Here is a 23,321-nt window from a genome sequence, read left to right as displayed (position 1 = left end):
AAACAAGGATAAATACCTTCTTTAGAGAGGCAGCTAAGGCCAGCTTCGACAAGCTTGACTTCTTTCACGAACTCCCAATAAGGGGTCCTCCCATCGTCATCAATAAGGACGTCTTGGTCATGAAGCTCGGCATCAGAAATGTTGAGAATAAAGTGGGAACTATCGACTGGGCTACTAAAATGATGCCTAAGCCATGGCATATCACTATGAATAAAATGATGAAAGACCACCCGTTAGGGTAGAGCTAGCATGGATGGATCTTGAGTTCTGCTAGAAGCCTCAGAATGCAGGGATGCAGAGGGAACTTTAGCCCGGAGTTAAGGGCTGCCTTGAACACAAACAGCCTTTGGTGGCAAAGATTACAAGTCCTCTCACTTGGCTTAGCTTTACGAACCCTCAAGTAGTCGGGCCAGGAGTAAGTCGACTTAATCACCTCGACATCCTTCTCACAAAGTATACTTCTGTGATGGAATGCATTGAAATGGACGGTACTAGGGTACTCGTCCGCCATCTCATCAAACATACTCTTCAAACTGTTCGAACAACGATTAATTGAGAAGGGGGGACAAGAGCTATACCTTGAAGTGAGCGAATAGTAGCTCTCTTATGCATAACTTCCTTCTTAGAAGAAGAAGACTTGACAGGGCCTTGTCCACCTGACATTCTTGAAGAAATTGAAGAAATTTAAGAACTTGAGAGAATTTGAGAATTTGAGAAGTTGAGAAATAAAGGTGTGAATAAAAATGAGCACTTCTCATCTTCTTTTATAGGAAAAAGGTCACCTGTTACAGCAGGTCGTAAGTCTGCCTGGTTCGTGCTAGCAGGTACCTCGCTCAAAGAACACCGGAAATGGTGAAGAAGAGCAATCAAAAGGCAATAAAGGATGACATAATAAACGAGAATGGCGATGCAGGACATTGCTTATCGTATCAGTCTTCCAAAAAAAGCCTGGCTGAAACCAAATACAAGTAATTAGTCTTAACTGAAGGATGATTATATTAATCACCATCATTAGCAAGATTAGTGAAGATTAAGACAAAACTGGCTTTCCAGCTAAACTCACAAGGACAACAACAAAACGTTCTCCTCCGTATTAAAGCCATGACGACCACAACTTCAATGTGGGGAAGCTCCATCCGACCAGGCAATAAATGGAGGCCTTTTGGCCTACCTGGAGCCTCCGTATCAGAGCCAAGATGGACACAACTTCCTTGTGGGGAAGCTCCAGCCGACCAGGCAACAAATGGAGGCATTTTGGCCTACCAGAAGCCTCCGTATCAGAGCCATGACGTCCACAACTTCCATGTTGGGAGGCTCCAGCCAACCAGGCAACAAATGGAGGCCTTTTGGCCTACTAGGAGCCTTCATATCAGATCCATGATAACCATAATTTATGTGCGGGGAAGCCCCGACCGACCAAGCAACAAATGGAGGCCTTTTGGCCTACCAGGAGCCTCCGTATCAGAGCCAGGACAGCCACAACTTACCTCCGTAGTGGCCTTGGCCTACCAGCCAACAAATTGAGGCCTTTCAGCCTATCAGAAACTCCTTTAGGAGGGCCAAGAGGCCTTCAAAAGTTATCCCGGAGACCCTCTAGAGAGGTCCTTGGAAAATTTCTCGAAAATGATAACTCTCAGCAGAACCAAGTTTCGTGAAGACTAGAACATCCACAAGGATGAGTATAGAATGTTCGATGAAACAGCCATAACAGAATCCTGGGAAATTCAAAGGCAACTTTGAAATTAATTCTATGGACAATCAAGGGCCACAAGAGCATAATAAGGTGAGTAGAAACCTAAAACTCTTAGTGAAAAAAAGTGAGGGGCAGAAACACCTGGGCAACCACCTCCAGGTCAACTAAGATCTGGCCGACCAGGAGGTGGCTGACCAGGAGGTTCTCCTCCAAAGTGGCCTAGTAGCCCAATTTGGGGGCTTAAGGCCGAGCGGAGCCTGCTCGACCCCGATGCAACCCTCGAAATTTTTGAAAAATTTCGAAAAAAATTAGAAAAAAATCAGAAGAATTTTGAAGTTTTTAAAATTTTCAGGATTTTAAAATTAAAACCCGATTAGGGCCGGTTAGTGAAATTAAGCCCACATTAGGGCTGATTAGTGTATATTAAGCATAAATAACCAAAATTATGGATAATTAGTGATTCGTATGATAAAATTAGCCCAAATTAAGGTCGTTTAACCCATTCACTCTTGTAATTAGTGTGAATTAGGGATAATTAGTGTCTTATACATACTGATTGGTCTTAATTAGCCCCGATTAGGGCAAATTAGCCTCGATTAAGGTCAATTAGTGCATTATAGCTTAAAATTAGGCCTTTTTAAGCCTAATTAGCAACTTGTACATGGAAGTTAGCCCCGATTATGGTCGATTAGCCCCGACTAGGGCCAATTAGCAGCTTTCACCCTATAATTAACCTTGACGAAGGTTAAGGGGTGATAAACGCTCATTTTGTACTCCCGATTATGACCGTTTGAACACCATCTAAATAGCCTCTACGGGGTCTTAAGTGTGTATACTCACACTAATAAGCAGTGGTAAACGTGTAGGTGGCTCCACACTTTACGATAACGCGATGATACCCATGAAGGGCCGATACTCATGAAGGGTCGATACTCATGAAGGGCCGATACCTGTGAAGGGCTGATACCCGAGAAGGACCAAATAACTTCCACAAAAACTCGAAAATACATCCCGAAGACACATTAAATGTTGCATTAATTACACTTGGGCTTCTTGTCCGAAAAGTCCAATACAGACGTGTCTGGTCCAAGCTTCATAGTAGGCCTGTGTGGTCTAAAGCTTCATAACAGGCCTATGACGGCCCAAACAACCAAGGCCCACCAACGGGGGTCGTCCAAGTCCACGAACCTGAGTTGTTCACGGATTAGGCCCAATACGGCTGAAAGAGCAGAGACATGTGTTCCAAATGGACTCAAAGTCCTACATAGAAGGTTCTGGATCTCCGTCCTCAAAAGGACTCCTAATCATCATCTAAGTTGGAGACTTGTCCACCAAGTCCCCCAACAGAAGTCTAACCCTAGACTCACTTCTATATAAAGGGCTCTACCCCTCAACCTAGAACAACGTTTTTAGCTTGATTCTCTACAACACAGAAATAGGTAGGCATCTTGCAAGGATTCATAGTCCCGAACGTAAGAGCAGTCATTAAAATTTGAAGCTCGCCAACTCTAGCATTAAATATTAAAATACTCAAGTTTTGATTCCACAACAGATTTCATCCTAGAGCGTATGCCATCGCATAATAAAACATCATTTTCCTTCAAAATTTCCTCTCAATTTTTTTCCTTGCGAAGTTAACTTATTTCCGCCATGGTAATTATATATTCAATCCACCCCAAAGATTTGGAGGGTTTGATGATCTGATTTATATTCAACTTGTACTTGTCAAAATTACTGAAACTCGACTCTCTTTTATTTTTGATAAGACCAGTTGACTTAATATATTGTAACTGGATAATTGTATTGGGACAAATGTTTGAAATGTTAATTTAAATATAATATATAAAATGTTACTGAGCTGATTATATTTATCGTGAAAAAATTAATTGATCATGTATGTAATGTACCCCAAAGTTACATATTCTTGATCTCTTATGCTAAATTTTAAGAAAAAAATTGATTAATTGTGAAAATTTAATAGGTGGAATCAAGATTTTTTCCTTAATGACCTTTTCCTTATGATGAACTAATAAGAAATTTTTTAATATGAATTTTAGATACCCTTTTCCTTTAATTCACACCTTATTTCTATTTTTGAAATTAAATTTTAGATACCCTTTTTATTTTTCATTATTTATGGGGAGATACTATTTCCTTTTAATTTAATTATAATATCCTTTTCCATTTATAGAAAGAAAGAGGTCTCAGAATAGACGTGACGTGAATCCTTTTCTCTCCCTGTCAAACTTAGGATATATTCAACTGTGATTTTGAAGAATTGATAATAATATGTGGATTTTACAAGATTTACATCGATTTTAAATGTTCACGGATTTTGATGGAATTAGATAAAAAATATTGCAGTCTTTACGATTTTGTGAAATTTTTTAGAAATCCTTCAAAATCTCATGTATAATTTAGTGAGATTTCAAAATATTAAAAATGTACTATCAAATCCATCAAAATATACATATATCATATCCATCAAAATATAGATATTTCAACGGTGGAATTTTTAAAATCTAAATTAAATAACCTAATATTTTATTAGAGTTTTGAAAATCTAAATTGAATACACTTACATACCATTCAAATTCAATACCTCCAGATTTTGATTGATTTTTCAAAATCTAAATTGAATAATCATGGATCTTAAAAATCCTTTAAAATCTTGTTGAATGCGCCTCTCTTTAAAATTTTATTTAATACACCCTCTTAGTCTATTATCTATACGCTTGAATTATCGTCGACCAATATTGCTGCAAACTGAGAAGAGGTATATTTATTCATCATGATTATTGTTGGTAAATATTTTTTTTATATTGTTGAATTATTTCATTTTATGTTGTATTTATGATATCTATGGTCTATTCGCTTGGAATGTTCTTTTTTTTTATTATTGGTATCTACCTGTTTGTATCTCCAGAATTATGTCGAGAATTGTCAAAACAAGGCGATCTGAGAGTGGAACCGCTGCAATTGATAGAATCAGCAGCTTACCTGGAAACGTAGTTGACCACATCCTAGAACGCTTGCCTATTCATGATGCAGCAAGTACAAGTGTTCTTTCTAGGTAACCGTGGCCCCATTTTGAAGTTCCATATTTCGGTTTCTGAATATCTGCCTCTTCATGAAACTTCAAATATGGATTTATGGATTAAAAATATATCAAATAATGGGGTTAGGTAGTTGAAGCTTATAACCGGACCACTAATAGCCTACAAAATGCCCTCTTATTTGTTTTCTTGTTCAAAGTTAACTCATTTGAGCCTCACTAACTATTTACTCAATCCACCGCTTAGATGTGGAGGCTTTTGTAATTTGATTGATGTTACACTTGAGAATGTCATCATTATTGGCGACATGTTATTTGGTACCCAACTCAAGGAGTTGAAGTTGAGATTTTGTACTGGGATAGAACATTTAGAATCCCAATTTAAACAAAATCACCATCTCATCACCTTTCTTATCAATAAAAGTGGAGAAATTGATCCTAAATGGTTTGAATGCGCCCAAAAGTTGAGAACTCTTGGTCTCTTGTCTAAAAAAGGGGAAGGTTCTAGAAAGAGTTATATTAATCTAGAAAAGCAACGTCAACATGGTTGAAATCTGTACTATCCACTTCAATGGCTCTTTTCTCAAGGTAAATTGAAACTCATATGTGAATTGAAGTAGTTTATTTCACTACTAGAAAATGGGGTTAAATTCAACCGGTTAAATTCAACCGAACCTAAACTCAACCGTATATGGTTGAATTTGAATTCAACGTTGTTAGACCTTTGACCTGCGCTCAAATTCAACCGAACAAATTCAACTGTCACTAAATTCAACCGACTAAATTCAACCGGTTTTAAATTCAACCAGAACCCGTTGAATTAGTTTTCCCGATTTTTCCCTGAGCGGGAAATTTCCCCCCCAAAAGTTAAATTCAACTGAATAAATTCAACTGCTTTATAGTCAACCAAAACCGGTTGAATTTAGAACAACCAATTTTTGGGTGAGCGGGAAAGTTCCCACCAAAAATATATTTAACCGGATAAAATCAACGGAAATCTTATTCAACGATTTCCGGTTGAATTTAGTATTAACAATTTTTTCATTCGTGGGAAATTTCCCACCAAAATGACTAAATTTTAGCAGATTTTAAAATCAACTGTATCTGGTTGGATATACCCGCTGTTTGTTTTCAACCGTATCTGGTTGAATATACCCGCAGGTTGTTTTCAACCATTTCCTGTTGTATTTGCGTAACACATTTAGAAACCCTACTGTCAGTATCCTTTCTTTCCAGTGGCCTCCTTTTTCTTCTTTCACCATTTTTCCTGTCTCCTTTAATTTCTTAATCTTCAATTTTAAAAGCATTCATGTCCAAGTAAGTATTCTTTCACATTGTTCATACATATACTTGTAATTCTTGTATTCATATATGTCAATTGTGTTAATATTGTTAATTTTTTATATGTCAATTGTGTTAATATTGTCAATTGTGGCTAAATTAGTGTGATTATTACTTGTTTTTAGTATGTTAAGATAATCATAAGACATTGTGTTATATAATGATTGTATCAATCATACTAATGAAATATTAATTTAATAAAGTTGTTTATTGATGTTAGTTCTTGTCTATAATAACTAATTAATCAAAATATGATAATTGTAGATGACATCCGATCGAAGTTGGATGCATCGTAGGTTTGATGCAAGGAATAATATAACCGAGGAGTACAAACATGGTGTAGAAAATTTCATCAATTTTGCTATGAATGGGGAAGTTGATTCAATGGGGAGGATAAGATGCCCATGTAATGAGTGTGGAAATACATGGCGTAAATTACCCGACAATGTAACTTATGATTTATATCGACATGGCATTATGGAGTCATATACTAAATGGGTTTTTTTGGCGAAAAGTGTAGGTCCGGGGTTGAAGCCGAGACTAATTTGGGTAATAATGATCCTAGAGATGATGATATATATGATGCACGTGAAATGCTTCAAGACTTTGCGGATGCACATGGAAATTTCAGGAATGGTGAGGAGGAACCGACTGCAACAACAAATTTTTTTTATGAGATGTTAGACGGTTCTTCTGAACCTCTTTATCCAAATTGTCTAAGTTCTACCACTTTATCATTCGTAAATAGGTTGTTATATTTCAAGAACAAGCATGGTTGTAGTAACAAGGGCTTTGTTGAGTTACTTGAACTTATTGGGTCAATATTATCGGAGAAACACAATCTACCTGAGACATATTATGATGTGAAAAAGATGATAAGTGGTTTGAATATGGGATATGAAAAGATTGATGCTTGCGAGAATGATTGCATGTTATTTTACAAGGAAAATAGTAAAAAGACATGTTGTGACATATGTCACAAAAGTTGATATAAGGACCAAAAAGATAACCAAAAGAAGCTGATTCCAAGAAAGATCTTGCGATACTTTCCACTTATACCGAGACTACAATGTTTGTATATGTCTGAGCAAACTACTAAGTATATGATGTGGCACCATGATAGGGTCATAGTTGATGGTCAGTTATCTCACCCGGCAGATGGAGATGAATGGAAAGCATTTGATGCTAGATTTCCGAGATTTGCAAAAGAGGCACGAAATATCAGACTTGGCCTTTCTAGTGATGGATTTGACCCATTTTGTGATCCACTTGCCAGGGATTATACCGTATGGCCCGTTGTGGTGGTTTTTTACAACCTTCCACCATTTATGTGCATGAAAGCTCCATATATGTTCATGCCTCTCATTGTTCCCGGTCCTAATGATCCTACAAAAGACCTATATATTTACCTCCGACCGTTAATTGATGTACTGAAGCTATTATGGCATACATGAGTGGAAACATATGATAGGTCATCACACACAAATTTTCAGATAAGGGATGCACTAATGTGGACTATTAGCGACTTTCCAGCACTTGCGATGTTAAGTGGATGGTCGACTAAGGGTAAGTTGTCTTGTCATGTATGTAGTGGTGATATCAAAGGCTTTTAACTGAGGAATGGTGGTAAGCCTTCTTTCTTTGGAACTGCTCGATATTTTTTGGAACCGGGTGATCCATTGAGGAGTAGCACAAAGTTTGGAAAGAAAGAGGTTTGTTCTGTCACAGCTCGACATTCAGGTGGAAGGGCAAAGACTGTATGTGATCTTATACAATTTCCTCTCCCAGGAAAGTTACAAAAAGAAGACCTCGGGACTATGGTGTTACTCATAATTGGACTCATTATTCTCCATTTTTTGAGCTCCCGTATTGGGAGACACTTGATCTTCGTCACAATATTGATGTCATGCATATTGAAAAGAATGTTTTTGAAAACATTTTCTACACCATATTAGCTGTCAAGAACAAGACCAAAGATAACTTAAAATCAAGGTATGATTGTGAGGAACTTGGTATTCGACGTGAGTTGTGGGTTCAAGATGGAGACATAATGCCACATGCTCCATATGCGCTCTTGAGGGAACAAGTTGATAATTTGTTTGAGTGGATTTCAACACTTAAACTTCCAGATGGTTACGTTTCAAATATATCTAGGTGTGTGAATTTCGAAAAACATACTATTCGTGGTATGAAATCGCATAATTGTCAAATTTTCATGCAAAAATTATTGCCTATTGTTTGTCGTGACTTATTACCGAGGCAAGTGGCTGATGCCATTATTGAATTGTCTAACTTCTTCCAAGATTTATGCTCATCTACCTTGAAATACTCCGATTTGTTAAAAATGGAGAAAGATATTGTGAGGATAATGTCTAAGTTTGAAACCAGTTTTACTCCCGGTTTCTTTGACCCGATGGAGCACTTGCCACTACATTTGGCCACCGAGTGTAAGGTGGGTGGCCCTGTTATATATCGATTGATATACCCTTTTAAAAGATTTTTACATGGATTTAAGATGAAAGTTAGAAACAAAGCACATCTGGAGGGGTCAATGGCTGAACGCTATATCGAGGAGGAATGTGTGCACTTTTGTTCTCTATATTTTTAATCCAAAGTGGAAACAATGCACAATCGACTGTGTCGTTATGAGGCACCCAAAACGTGTAATGATCCTAACTTGTTAGAAGTTTACACGTATCCGGCGAAACCCATTGTAAGAAAAGGGCATAGAATCTTGACGGTCGATGAAGATAGACTCATCAAATATTATGTTCTTATCAACATACCGGAGGTTGCAAAGTACTTGGGGTAAGGTCTTTAACAAATCTATGATATTTTTTACTTTGATTTATTTTATTATAATGACGGTTATTTGTTTTTAGTGAATTTAACAAGTTCGTACATAGAAAATACCCAGAGTTTGATGATGTAGCAAAAGAAAGATTTCAAAACGATCGATTCACAAATTGGTTTGAAAGAAGGTTATGTGTCTAAACACATACATATAAATGTTTTTTATTGTCCTAAAATATTATAATTATAATACACTTATAAATATATATATATATATATATTTAGGTAGCAGATGATCCACAACTCAGAAATGTTTTTAAGGATTTAATAAAAGGTCCGATGCGAGATATGGATATTTACAATGGTTGCCACTGTAATGGTTACAAATTTGGTTGTGCAAATTCTAATGAACGCACTTCACCAAATTCGGGTGTGCTTGTCATTGGTAAAAAATATATGGTACTTAATTATTTCGTATCTATTGTTCTCTCTTTCGTTATATTAATGCATTGCTTTTACCTAAGAAATTTACTCATTTATACGTAGAATCTTCATATAAGGGGAGTTTTGAAAATAATTATGGTCGACTCGAAGAAATACTTGAACTTCATTACCGTAATAGGCATAAAGTTATATTATTTAAATGTCATTGGTTTGATCATACAAAGCATGTCAAGGTGGATAGAAATAGGATGACAACGGTGGATGTTCGATCAATATTAAATGCGGAAGATGTGTTCGTGTTAGCTAGTCAAGCTCTTCAAGTGTATTATGCGAGGCATATTTCAAATCCAAGATCACCATGGTACACCATTTTAACAACAAAGAGTCATTTTGTTAATTAAGAAGTGAAATCTAAAAGGAACTTTACATCAAGTGAAGATGCCTTGCAAAATGAGGTTCAAATGCTTCATCATCTCGTGTCGAGCCCGTGATGATTCATGATCCTTCAAATTTTTTTATTGATTTTAGATTTGTTGAAAATGACAATTCTACGGATGAGTAAAACGAAGACCAAAATTAAGATGACGACATGATTATTGATGAAGAAAGTAAAAGCGAGGAAGATGACATGACTTAATTTAAAATTTTAGTGATTTTACGAAAAATATGTTTAAGTTGAAAATTATTGTAATGGCCGTGTTTAATTTTTCAATTGTAATATTGATTTGTATTAGACATCAATTTTTTAATGTTAGATAAATATATATTAGCCTTCAACTTATTATTGTTGCAAAAGCAGGGTTCGAATTCCAGTAGCTACTGGAGGAGGTAAGAAGTGGTGTATTAAACCAACCGGTTTTAATTGAATTTAAGTCCTAAAATCAACCATTTTTGATTGCATTTACCCGTGTCATTTACTTGGGTCATATTTCACAGCTAAAATAAAATATTCTCCTTCTCACAAACCTTTCTCACAAACCCTTTTCTCATCTAATTCTCTCTGGAAGCCGCCTCCAAAATCGAGAATGGCACACCGTCACACCTACCACCCACAACACACCAACTACTCCGCCGGAGTCAAATCTCACCTCCCCAAAAAGACCCCCTCCACCTCCCAAGTCCTCGCCGTCGTCACTCTCCTCCCTGTCAGCGGAACCCTACTTTTCCTCGCCGGAATAACCCTAATCGGAACCGTAATAGGCCTTGCTGTAGCCACACTACTTTTTATCATCTTCAGCCCAGTTTTTGTTCCAGATGCTCTCTCTGGATTTCTCGGATTCAGGGCTTTTGGGCTGACGGGGTTTTCATCGCTTTCTACACAGGTATAAATTTAAGGTTTATTTTAAAATCAATTTAGGGTTTATGAAATCAATTTAGAGTTTTGGCTTAAGGTTTTATGTTCTTTATATACTGTAAGCAATAAGGATGTTATTTGAGTTCAGATTTTATGGTTTCATTTACTTTTCAGATTTTAGGGTTAATGATATCAATTTAGCGATTTCAATTTAGGCTTTTTCATTTAATTACGATGGAGTAACTGGACCAAATGGTTATGTTTTGGAACTTCCATTCTTCAACTATGTGATTTCATGAATTGGCTCTTCATTCTTGAGAGTTATGAATACCGATTTTTTCTCTCTGACATGTTTGATTTTTCTTTAAAGTGTTAGAAACAAATATTTTACTAATTTAAAAACTTGAGGGCTAGGAAGTCTTGCAGTTTATAATGACCATACTGGACTGCACTAGTGATTGAAATATGTGATTGAAACAATGTAACATTAACATTATTTGACTATTCCTAATGACCATACTTATCTTTTATTTTTATTTTATTTTTTTAATCTGTGTCCTGCATCACATGAGCATGACTTGTAAAGAAATCATTATAATCATTTTACGTAACATGTAGGCACAATTCTCTCAAATGAGGCGGGTTGCAATACCACCTATTGTGGCTCCTCGGATGCCAATGTATCCACCTGGTGGAGCTGGTTTCGGACAACAACTCTTTTATGGGCAAGGCCCTCCTGCAATATTTCATTCCCAGGTACCAAGTTCTTATCTTTACTATTTTAAGCTCTTATAAATGAATGATATCTCAATTTTTTCTATTAAAATTTTGGTTTTAGTTCCCTTACACAGTATGTTCCTTTTCTTATTAATATGGTGTGGTTTGTATTGCCCTGTAATATAATTCTCTTGATTTTATTTGATACCTAGAACGAGTTTATATTAACGAGTACATGAAATTCTTACTAACCAGAGAAGTATAGCATATATTTTCACAAATATGTGTTTCTTTTCCCATTTCAATTTACACCATTAAAACTTCTTTTATTTAAGTAATGCCACCTTCTGTTCCTTGTTAACATGTCATGAAGTTTTGCTGAAATAAGTTACCTTATCCTGTAGCTATGCTGATGTAAAAAATTCCGGTTCAGAGTGCTCTATTTTCTTTTGAATTCTGTATATAGCACTTACGAATCCAACAATTACAGTTTTTAGATTACATTAAGTGAATTGGTAGGTGGAAACCCAACCTGTTTAAAAATATACAAAATATTATAGTTGTAATATTACTTCTTTAAATAATCAATTAGGATTATAATGTTTAGTCATTACTCAATTGTCTCAATCACATATATGTACCTTTTAGGAATGGACTGCAAATTACACCTAATAAATGTCTTTAACATTAACATTAGGAATTTAATAGTAGAACAGGTATGATACACAATCTTAGAGTAGCTATAAGGAATGCACTAGTAGAACACGTATGATACACAATCTTAGGTGACATCCTTTGTTAGATCAAATACCGAAAGAGATATGCATTGAAATAGGCAGTATTCACTGTAATTAATGCAAAAAATAAGCAAGTAAGAGGAGAACAGTAAAGATAAGGTGTTACCCCTGCCCATAGAAAAATAACCACTCCATATCCTGGTTGGAGGATAAGTGAATTAATTAAATTAACCTAATGTTGACTCTTTTCATTGTTCTTTTTTTGAAGCAGATTTCTGGTATCTTTAATTATGAGATAATGAGCTGAAATGTTTTTATGTTTTTAGATAGTAGTACTAGTACATCATATATTTTTTGAACAAAATCCACCAGTAGTCTCTGCAACTTTCTGCCTACATTTAATAGTCTGATCAATAATTAAAACCTGTGAATTCACATACTTGCACAAGTAAATTCAGTATCTTGCACTATTTACTAACTTCTCTACTATATTATCTCTAAAAATCTATCATGTTAAGGGTGTTCCATAGTCATATGTTCTGCATAGGTTTCATTTCTTGCATTCTTGGAATGCAATTTATGGTTTTATTTAATTTAGAGGCTTCAACTTATTTTTCATTTTATTTTATGTCATCAGCCTGGGAAGGGAAATCAACTTTTGGGTGGGATAATATTGATTTCTTGTTTCCTCACATGTGCTGAGGCACATGTGCTGAGGCACGTGAAATTGCTACAAACAAAGTAAGTTCATCTCCTTTTAAGATGATTGAATTTTGTTTCTGTTTACTGTCCTTAATTATTTACCTAGTTTTTAATTTAGCCATTTTTCTCGTAGTATGATCGATGTTTCGGGGTTTTGGTTTTGATGAAAATTATCTAATGAGCCTCACTCACTCTACTCCAGATTAATTGTACTTGTGCTTCTTCTACATTGGCATCCATTTATTATTTTTAATATTTTAAGATTTGTGGTATTATAAAATGTGGAGCCTTTTACGAGGGGGGGAGTTGGATCTGTAATCATTTACTGATATTAACAACATGTTATTAGTAATTAATTACGATGGAGTAACTGGATATGGTAATTCTTATATTTTGTGTCCCTGAAATTTTTTTAGTAATTAATATTTTTCTGCTAATTTACGAGTACAGTAGAATACAGGGGTACTTGCGATATACAGTTGTCGTATACGCACACATGTACTATGTTTCTGTAAGGACAATATCCTTCTTCTGAAGTTCTTCTGGAACATAGTCATAAAAATCACTTTGGAGCTTGTTGGGTCTTCTCCGTCTTTCTTCTAGCATGTTTTCAAGGATAGCCATCGCCTTCTTTCTTCCCTGAAATTTTTATAGAAGTCAAATTCCAATAGACACTAGGTTCAGAATTAAGTTAATGATTTAAGATTCTAGTCAAGAGATATCATTTTGTCCTTGAGGTGTAGAACATAAAAATCACTATGAAACTGATACAATCGGCATTACACAAATTATTCTGATTTGGGATTAAAATTAAAATAGTTGACAGGTCTTGCATACCTGTAAACACTTGTGATAAGCTGTTCGAGGAATGTTTAGTGCGAAAGAGATTAATCCTTTAATGAAATCTACAAAACTCTGTAGCAAATTCTCTGAGGACTTCTCTGGATCATGACTAATTTGTTTCTTTGCAGTCAGGTCAAATATCATCTGCAAACACAAAAGTTTTTAATTCGATATATAACAAAACTGTTGATTATACCTCAATTAAAATTAACAAAGGAGGATGTACTTACTGCTGCATTTGCATCTTTCAGTTCCATAGTTCCCTGCCTTGACCACACTAGGCTTCTATTTACATAATTAAATGGTAAATGACCTTAATTAGTCACTTCCTCTTCCCAAGCGTCCATCGGTCCATGCATGCAGTACTCAACCAAGTTTAGTAATTTGCAGATAATTAAGAGTTAGATGATGGCTTACACTGGTAAGAATTACTGAATAGCAGGGCAATTCTCCTTTGCCAAAATCATTATATTCTATACATACGTTGGTATAGCTTGATTAACTGTTTACCAAAGGAGAATCAACCAGTCATTCATCCCTACCGCATGAACTACTTTCGTATTGAATCATTAAATTTTTTTTCTGTATTTTGGATGTTCTATTGAGATCATGCATTTATACTTGGTACAATTCAGATATGTTTTTGAATATTCTGAGAAGGAACTGGTATGTATCTAGCACAATTCTTCTTTCCAATTGATATGCTTTTTAGTTTTTGCAATTCTTTTCGTATATTGCAGAAATGGTCCCCTTTTTATTCAAACACTCTTGAGTCATGTAAATATACTATATTCATGAGGCTAGGAAGGTAAAACGTAGGCACATTACTATATTCATTGGACTTGAGTATATTAATAATTTGAATATAAACATCTTACCTAAATCTTAAAAGAAGATCAGTGAAGGATAATAAAAGAAGATCACTACTGTAATTTGTAACATCGGATTTATCATTACAGGATTTACTTATAGGCTTCATTATTAAAAAAGAACTAGCGCATAGATTAAGATAGTCTTTAGTTACATTTGCTACCCAACTATAATGTCCAGTTCTTTCAAATACATCATTTACGAGTACACTACTATATTTACTGTTAATCTGTTAGTAATTTCTGTTAAAATTATTATGAGTAACGCGACTTGAAATTATAAACTGAACTTCAAAAGAAATAGTCTTCCATATATTAATAACTCCACTTATTTAATTGTAGATGTTTATTTATTTGGCTTTACAAAATCATACTTACTTAGATTTTACATTTATATAATTGTACAAATTTTGCAGGAGACATTTAAGAGTTGTTTCATGCTTGTTCTATTTATTATTCTCATGGCAGTGGGGGTAGTGGTAATGGGAGCGCACTGAGCAGGGTCACCGGCAACAGGGGAAGAAGTGGAAGAGGTAGAAATGATACTAGGGGCCAGGGTAGGGGTAATGGAGAAGTTGATCCTGAGGAAGAAAATGATGCACAAGGCAGTGATGAAGAACAGGAAGATGATGATGCTGGACAGTATGACGGTGTTCTCACATTTGGGAGAGCTCAACGCAGCACTTGTGATGGTGATTACAAAAAGAAGCCACAACTTGGACAACCGAAACTTGGAGTTGTAACCTTTATAAATGGAAAAAAGTAAACATTTTTTTATGGCTTTGTTATTTTCCAATAATTTATAATCTGTTACTTACACAACTTTTTTTATTTAACAGTATTAAAGAGGCTCGTTACAAGAAAACAATTAGAGCGATAGTAAGGAATAACTGGGAGTTTGAAACAACAAAAGAAGAAGGACGTGCATGAGAGGGTTTTTTAAAAAAGTTTATCCACAAGTTCAAGGTATGCTGCTTATAAATTTTCTGAACTTTTCAATTAATATGACATTTTTATATTAATTCTCGCTTGTAAAGAATTCTAAAACTTTTTTCCTGAAGGAATACTATGAATATCAGCGAGAATATAAAGTCGATAAAATCAAAGAACTCGAAGGGGATGCTGTCGTGAGAAATCATTTGAAGACGAATTTGAAATGTTATATGAATGCTTGGAAGACTGATGCAGATAATAGGGTTAAAGAGGCACGTGCCAGGGGAGACACAAGTACAACCTGGCGTACTTGCCCCCCTACTACTTATCAGAACCTGCATGGGAGGTTTTTTGTGACTATTAGGAGACTGAGACATTCTCCAAGTTGTCGAAAAATGGAGGGGAAAATGTCAAGAAGTCAGATATTAAGCACTCCAGTAGAGCGAAGCCTTTTGACAAATGTTATGAGGAAAAATTTTCTCAAGAACTTTCTATTTGATTTTGCAAAAGTATTTTTTATCTATACATGTTCATTTTTTTTATATCTCTTTTGTAGGAACTGGAGAAAAAATTGGAAAAGCCTCCCACCCTTTTGGAAATGTTTGATGTTTCGTACAAAAAGAAAGGAAAAGTGGAAGAAATAGGGCGAAAGCTTAAAGTAAGTTGTTCTTTCTATCATCATTATGTTATTTTAGATTTTAAATGACACATATATAGATTGACGTTCAGCATATACTAGAACTCGATAAAATGAAAAGAATCAAACAAAAAATGAGAGGAACTGGAATGTTTTTTCATCGGTAAGCACTCCCCTGTGCAAACTTACAAGAACATAAACGAACAAAAGCATCAGAAGTAGGCGGTTGGAAACTAAAGTTAATAAATTATAAGGCAAACTAAGCGTTAATAATATAACATAACATCTTCCAGTAGTAGTGAATTTACATAATAAATTATGGAACCTTTGCGGCTAATAATTTATTAACTTTTTCATATATAATGAGACTCGTAAAAGAGATGAAAGCAATTAAATCTTTTGGATGCATGTTCACCGTATACCTTATGTGCTATAAGTTGAGTTCTAGGAGTTGAATTTAGTCGATTAACGAGTCTTCGTTTAATATTCACTTTTGGCAGATAACTTGAGCTCTAGGCTAGGTGTCTGTTTAAGAATATAACAAGTGAAAGTAGCTCTAGGCTAGGTGTCTGTTATAGATTTAAATATCAGATGGTTGAAAATTTCTTGTAGGAGTATCAGCAATATTCCTTTCTAATTAAAAACATTTATATTATCCACGAAATACACAACAAAAGTGAAATTCAACAATGATAAGAATCACTACTAAGAGGAGGAACAGGGAATCAACTGTTCCGTTAAAACTTTTGATAACTTCTGAACTGGTATTTCCCAACTTAGTTTTCTGAAATATTTCACCCATACGCATTCCGACTTTGGCCATCATATCCCCAAAGATCGACATTGCCCTCTTTAAAATCCATATTAGAATGACAGCTGCCCAGTCTGATTCTTCACCAGATATTCGAGCTGCTATGCCTGCATACATTAATCTGTTTATGATAATGTAAAGAAAGATGGCAATTTGGGGATCATTACTTTTGAGTATACCTTTTATCAGTGAGTCTCTTAGGTCCCACAATGCTTTATCCGATGATATCGATACCACTATTTTCTACAAAAATTAAGAAAACACTAATTCAGGTATACACATTAAATCTTAAAGAAATACATTTTCTTTTTACAACTGTTAAATTATCAGGGTCAAGAATTGAGTCTGCAGATTAATATATTATAAAATTTTACTTTTTTGTGTTTTTTTGCTTTCTTGATTTTTATCGATATGTCATCATCCCCGTATATTTACATGTTTAAGCATAATGTAGCTTAAAATTTCAATTTTTCTCATTTGCATTAACGGAATATTGTTTTAAATAATTGAGTCGTATATCTTTGGTTCTTATGTAATTTAGGAGGTCGTGGAGCATGCAACGGAAGAGGGGAATTCTCAGGATGCACCACTATCTCTAGCCAACCAAAGGAAACATGATGTTGAACTATTGCTGAAGGTTTGTCCACTAAAGAAGGGAAAAGTTAAAATGTTCCCGCGCCATACCCTCACGGAGCTTGTTGGAATTGATGAAGTTTCCAAATATACCAGTTCTCAATCTTCTCTGGTCTGCATCCCAGAGCGCATTCCAAAGTCTGCATATTCTATTATCGGGAAAGTCCTGACAGATGTGACTAATATGGTTGAAGCAATAGAGGAGATCGAGGTTACATGTGTTAAACTTGATGAAGAGGTGCAGAAATTGGCTGCTCGTGCCTATCCAAACAGAGATAATGTGGCTTCTAAAATTTTATGGGAAGAATACATTCAAATAGCATCACACATGACTTCTCCTCTTTGTGAGCGTTATAAAACGATTATTATAGAGGTAATAATATAAATTATTATTATTATTATTATGCTATCTAGACCTGACTGTTTTTCCTATTAATCTCATTTATCTCATACTATCTACCTGACTGTTTTTCCATTAGTGTTGTGCCAAAGTTTGCAAAATTGATGTGAAATGATATAATGCTTAGTACTTTGATTGCAAAGTTAGGAATTATCAATTAGCAGAATAAAGTTAATACTTTTATTCTCTACATTTAGGAACACATATTATACTAGTTTATATTCTCCTTCAGTAGATGTTTTTCGAAATTTCTACCATAAAACCAGACAACATTATACTACGCCTCTAGGAAAAAAAGACCTCCACCAAAATATAAAATATAAACCAGACAACATCTAGTTTATATAGGTCTGATTTTATACAATAATTAGATGTATTGGGTTGATTTATACAATAATTAGATGTATTTTAGGTTTTGGGAAACTCTTGATATAAAGACCTAAATACAAGGGTTGGTCCGCGATTTCAGGACTGTTTTACAATACTCTTTAATTTGATTGATCATTCTCTGAATTTATTTAAAAACTTAGTACAAGTAACTCTTAAGTAATTTTATTAAATGATCAAAAAGTTGTTTGTATATTGTTTTGGCGGTGTAGTCCAAGCATATTTTTATTATTAACCACAGGATACGCGCTCAGATCATATGGAGGTGGACGAAGATGACAATGATGTTCATATAGACGACTTGGAATATCACTTCCCACTTTAGCTAAGATCCTAGATTATGATTATTTTGTCTAAGAACTTTTAAACCTTTGCATGTGTTAGTTTGGTTTCAAACTTTAAAATTTGGCTATATTTTACGATCTTAAGTAACATATTTTGTATTAGGCATGAAGACATTTAACTAATGCTTGTTTATGTATGAATTTCAGTTTGGATTCTCTGATTTGCTTTTTTATTTTTTTATTAATAGTTATATATATAGAATTGTACGAGAAGCAGCTTATTGGGAAATTATTTTACAATATTGTATTTTAAAATTCAACTGTTAATGGTTGAAACTAAATACCAATTGCCCATTAAGTTCAACAAGAGATGGTTGTATTTAACAAACATAATCAGAATTAATCAACCACTTCCGGTTATTTATGAAATCTATATTCAACAAAATTTGGTTGAAATTAATATATAAACAATGGACTGACTAGCTTACGAATCAACCAGAACCGGTTGGGTTTTAAAAATCTAAATTCAACCTTTTTCGGTTGTTTTTAGTATGTTTGGCGGGAATTTTTTTTTGGTAAAATTAAAATTCAAAATAAATTTTTTTTTTGAAATGTGTAAAGTTAATTTCAACCGAAAGTGGTTGAAAATAGTATCAACAAACTCAACCGAAAGTGGTTGAATATAATCATAAATTCAACCGGAATACTAATTTCAACGGCCTTATTTACAACCGACTAGCTGCGGTTGAATTTAGTATCCGGTTGGTCATGTGCTAAATTTAACCGAATATTGTCGATTGAATTTAGCCGCTTTTGTTGTAGTGCTTTCTTTGACTAATTTGATTATTAATGCTTATGAACACTCTTGGTGCCAAGTGTTTCTCACTTTTTTTCTGTCAATATATACATGCATGCACACATGTATATAATAGTTATTGGATCCGAGTGCAGCTGTTTCGAAGAGACTAATAACAACAACAAGAAAGTTGTCCCTTTACAAAGTTGAATTTTATGATTTGGTTCAGATCCGACATGTTCTTTTCTTGACGAGAAGTTTCCCCAAGCTGCAATGTCTTGAAATGAATGTGGTAAGAATTATTACTTTAATCCGAAGCAAGTTAAATGTTCATTTGTCACTACAACAAATCAGGGCTTTTACGACGGTCAACTTACGACGGTTTTTTTTGCGCGCCTAACTTACGACGGAAAAATCATGTCGTCGTAATTATTTACGACGGAAACCAAATTCTGTCGTAAGTTAATTATTTTATTATTAAAACTATTACCAATGGAATAAAAAACTACAATCAACCACGTTGAAGAACGACGTCATCTTTACTTTACGATGACATATTTTATTTCCGTCGTAAGTTCAATATCTTATTTTTATATTATCATTAAATTTTATTACAAAATGAAAAATAAAAGCTGTTTTGAATGATGACGTCATTCAATTATAACTTACGACAGAGTTTTCATCATAATTTGTCATTTAATTATAACTTATGACGTAAATATTATCGTAATTTGTCATTTAATTATAACTAATGACGGAAATTTTGTCGTAATTTATCCAACTAACCGCAATAAATTCCACCTACAAGCATTTGTTATCCGTCCAAAAAGTATAATATTTTAAGCAAACTTACGACGGAAACTCGATTTCGTCGTAAAGTAATTTGTGTAGTGTGCAAAATGCTATTGTCTCTTTTGGAATTTTAGTCTTTTCACTTTTTTTTCCTAACAAAAACATATCTTCATATTATTCAAAATACATGATGACATAGCAACAACGATTTCAACAATCTTCAATGTAAGTATTCAATTTTAATCTCCTCTTTAATTATTTATATGCATTTAAATATGTAATTTATTGTTATATATAGTTACATATTCAACATATATATTTATATATATGTGTGTGTATGTATATGTGATTATATATTATTCACTTAGCATTTTTTTTCATTTATAGATGTCTTACGATACTAGTTGGATCACTAAACAAATTATTCCCAGTGGTTATGGTTTTACGGAAGAATTTAACAAAGGGGTCAAAGATTTCTTGGCATTTGCAAAAAAAATACCAAGGAACCGGATAATCTGGAAATTTTGATTAGATGTCCGTATAATACATGTAACAATCAACTCTTTCAACTCATTCCTGATGTTGAGTTTCACTTATATGCCGTCGGTTTTCTTGAGACTTATACCATATGGCATTATCATGAAAAAGAAGGTGGCTCAAGACATGAAGAAATGAATGATCGTGAATATGTATTCGATGAATATGAGATGTTAAGGGATGCCTTTAGAGGAGAATAATTTGGAGGTGTCAATAGTATGCACGAGGAGCTAAACGAGCAAGCATCTAAATTCTTATACAATGTGAATAATGTCGGAGAACCAATATATCCGGGCAATACCAAGTACACGCAATTGAAGTTTATAACAAGATTACTACATTGGAAGAATTATAATAAATGTAGTGATAAGGCCTTTGATGAGCTACTCCTCTTACTTGGAGATGTGTTTCCGGAAGGGCATAAACTTCCTTTTAATTATTATGGATTTAAGAAGATGGTCAAGAAGCTAAGCTTGGGATATGAAAAAATACATGTATGTGAGAATGATTGCATGTTGTTCTATGATGATGATAAAGATTTGAAAAATTGTAAGTACTGTGAGTTAAGCCGATACAAAGATGCAACTAATGGCGGGAGTGATACCATTCCGAGGAAGATCTTAAGATATTTTAGGATCACCCCTTGTCTACAATGTTTGTACATGTCTACTCACACACCCCAACATATGAAGTATCATAACAACAGAATTGTGGCTGAAGAGGTTCTTAGTCACCCTGCAGATGGAGAAGAATGGAAAGAATTTGACAAAAACTATCCAGATTTTGCAGCGGATATTCGTAATGTGAGGCTTGGTCTTGCAACTGATGGATTCCTGCCGTACAGTAAAATTACTTCTACTGTATACTCAGTTTGGCCTGTTGTACTACTTGTGTACAACCTTCCATATACCATGTCCATGAAGGATCCATACATGTTCATGAAACTACTAGTACCTGGGCCGAATAATCCTGGGAGGAATCTGAATGTCTATCTTAGGCCTTTGATTAATGAGCTGATTAGTTTATGGCAGGTTGGTGTGCAGATATGTGATGCTTCTACAAAGACCAATTTTATGATGCGAGCACCCTTATTATGGACTATCAGTGACTTTCCCGGGTTGGGTATGGTTAGCGGATGGTCAACCCACGGAAAGATGGCTTGCCATGTTTGTATGGGTGAAGTTAAAGCTAAGTAACTACCGCACCACAGAAAGTCCAGTTTTTATATGTTACATATGGGGTTCCTAGACAGACATCGAAGAAGTCGATGAAAAGGTCGAGTTATCCATAACATGTGTGCTAGTATCACATTCCCACCACCAGGGAAACCATATAGCAAAGAAAGGGTAGATGGATTTGGTGATTCACACAATTGGACACATATCACTAGCTTCTTTGATCTACCATATTGGGATTCATTATGCCTACGTCACTGTATCGATGTTATGCACACGTAGAAAAATGTTTTTGACAACATATTTCATACTATTTTATGTGGTGCCAAAACAAAGGATACCACAAGATCAAAAGAAGATTTGAAGGCAATGGGCATCATGCAAGAGTTATGGATGAATGGTAGACACAGGCCTAGAGCTAGATAAGAACTCACCCGAGATCAGCTGAAATTGTTATGTAAATGGGTGCATCGATTGAAACTCCCAGATGGTTGCTCATCAAACTTGAAGAGATGTTGTAAGATAGCTCAGTTAAAATTTCAAGGAATGAAGTCACATGATTGTCACGTATTTATCAAAAAGTTAATGTCTTCTGCATTTCGTGAACTTCTTTCAGATGACATACACAAAGTACTTTGTGATCTTTCAAATTTTTTCAAGGACTTGTGCTCAACTACACTACTTGCATCAGATATTAGGCAGTTAGAAATAAACATAGTTGTGATCATTTTTACTTTGGAGACTAAATTCTTTCCAGCTTTGTTTGATCTAATGGAGCATCTTCCCGTTCATCTACCCGAAGAATGCGGACTTGGCGGCCCTGTCCTATCACGATGGATGTATAATATTGAAAGACTACAATGCAGAATGAAACAAAAAGTAGGGAACAAAGCATGAGTTGAAGGTTCCATTGTAGAAAAATATGTACATGAAGAGTTGACATATTTCTGTTCTATGTACTTTGAGTCTGGAGTTGAGACAATGCACAACTTGTTAGGTCATAATGTAGTTGATGATAGCTCACGTGATCCACATAAACTCGAGGCATTTACATATTTGGTAGAGCTCCTCGAAGCTTATACTGGTTACCATTTGGATGTGGATTCCCTACACATTGCAGCACATTATATTCTCACTAACATGCGTGAAGTAGCATTCTATATCACGTAAGCAATCAAATATTTTCATTCATAATTCACACTTTGAAATATTATTCGCTAACATATGATGATTACTTTTTTCAGTATATTCCAAGAAGATGTTCGCAGTCGTAATACATATATATTTAGTGATACTGAGATGGATACAATGTTAAAGGCACATTTCGGGACATGGTTGCAAAATAAGGTATTTAATTAAATGCATAAATTGTATAAATTAAAAATTGTATTTATATACGTGTGCTTGATGTGACTATTCCATTTCAGGTACAACACAACTACGAAAAA

At 34.7% G+C, this 23,321-nt stretch overlaps 2 protein-coding genes and 1 long non-coding RNA gene across 4 annotated transcripts; all 3 read left to right on the top strand.

Moving 5' to 3' along the window:
* Positions 1 to 1,101: 1,101 nt before the first annotated feature.
* On the top strand, positions 1,102 to 8,697 carry LOC141664646 (uncharacterized). The gene is made up of 5 exons (XM_074470598.1): positions 1,102 to 1,328; positions 4,620 to 4,766; positions 6,610 to 7,020; positions 7,213 to 7,506; positions 7,878 to 8,697. The coding sequence occupies exons 1-5, from the start codon at positions 1,102 to 1,104 to the stop codon at positions 8,695 to 8,697; spliced, it is 1,899 nt and encodes a 632-aa protein (XP_074326699.1).
* A 1,654-nt stretch (positions 8,698 to 10,351) lies between these two features.
* LOC141664645 (oleosin H1-like) lies at positions 10,352 to 12,381 on the top strand. The gene is made up of 3 exons (XM_074470597.1): positions 10,352 to 10,648; positions 11,239 to 11,376; positions 12,346 to 12,381. Exons 1-3 carry the CDS (start codon positions 10,352 to 10,354, stop codon positions 12,379 to 12,381), a joined length of 471 nt encoding a protein of 156 aa, XP_074326698.1.
* A 397-nt stretch (positions 12,382 to 12,778) lies between these two features.
* On the top strand, positions 12,779 to 17,895 carry LOC141667762 (uncharacterized). Of its 2 annotated transcripts, none has more exons than XR_012552768.1 (5): positions 12,779 to 12,815; positions 14,957 to 15,250; positions 15,328 to 15,454; positions 15,550 to 16,079; positions 17,411 to 17,895. It is a non-coding gene; the product is annotated as an uncharacterized LOC141667762 (long non-coding RNA). The 2 variants fall into 2 exon arrangements; XR_012552767.1 differs by having other exon boundaries at positions 14,905 to 15,250.
* The last annotated feature ends 5,426 nt before the right edge of the window (positions 17,896 to 23,321 follow it).

This window comes from Apium graveolens, chromosome 6 (genome assembly GCF_009905375.1).
Source record: "Apium graveolens cultivar Ventura chromosome 6, ASM990537v1, whole genome shotgun sequence".
Lineage (NCBI taxonomy): Eukaryota > Viridiplantae > Streptophyta > Magnoliopsida > Apiales > Apiaceae > Apium > Apium graveolens.
Note: the sequence above shows the minus strand (reverse complement) of the source record. Positions and strands in the feature narration are given on the sequence as shown.

Coding starts and splice junctions, on each gene's coding strand:
- LOC141664646 (XM_074470598.1), top strand. CDS start 1,102: ATGACGACCACAACTTCAATGTGGGGAAGCTCCATCCGACCAGGCAAT. Junction 1,329..4,619: donor GGGAGGCTCCAGCCAACCAG/GCAACAAATGGA, acceptor TTGTATCTCCAG/AATTATGTCGAGAATTGTCA. Junction 7,021..7,212: donor GCTTGCGAGAATGATTGCAT/GTTATTTTACAA, acceptor GCACCATGATAG/GGTCATAGTTGATGGTCAGT.
- LOC141664645 (XM_074470597.1), top strand. CDS start 10,352: ATGGCACACCGTCACACCTACCACCCACAACACACCAACTACTCCGCC. Junction 10,649..11,238: donor TTTCATCGCTTTCTACACAG/GTATAAATTTAA, acceptor CGTAACATGTAG/GCACAATTCTCTCAAATGAG. Junction 11,377..12,345: donor CTGCAATATTTCATTCCCAG/GTACCAAGTTCT, acceptor TTTTTGAAGCAG/ATTTCTGGTATCTTTAATTA.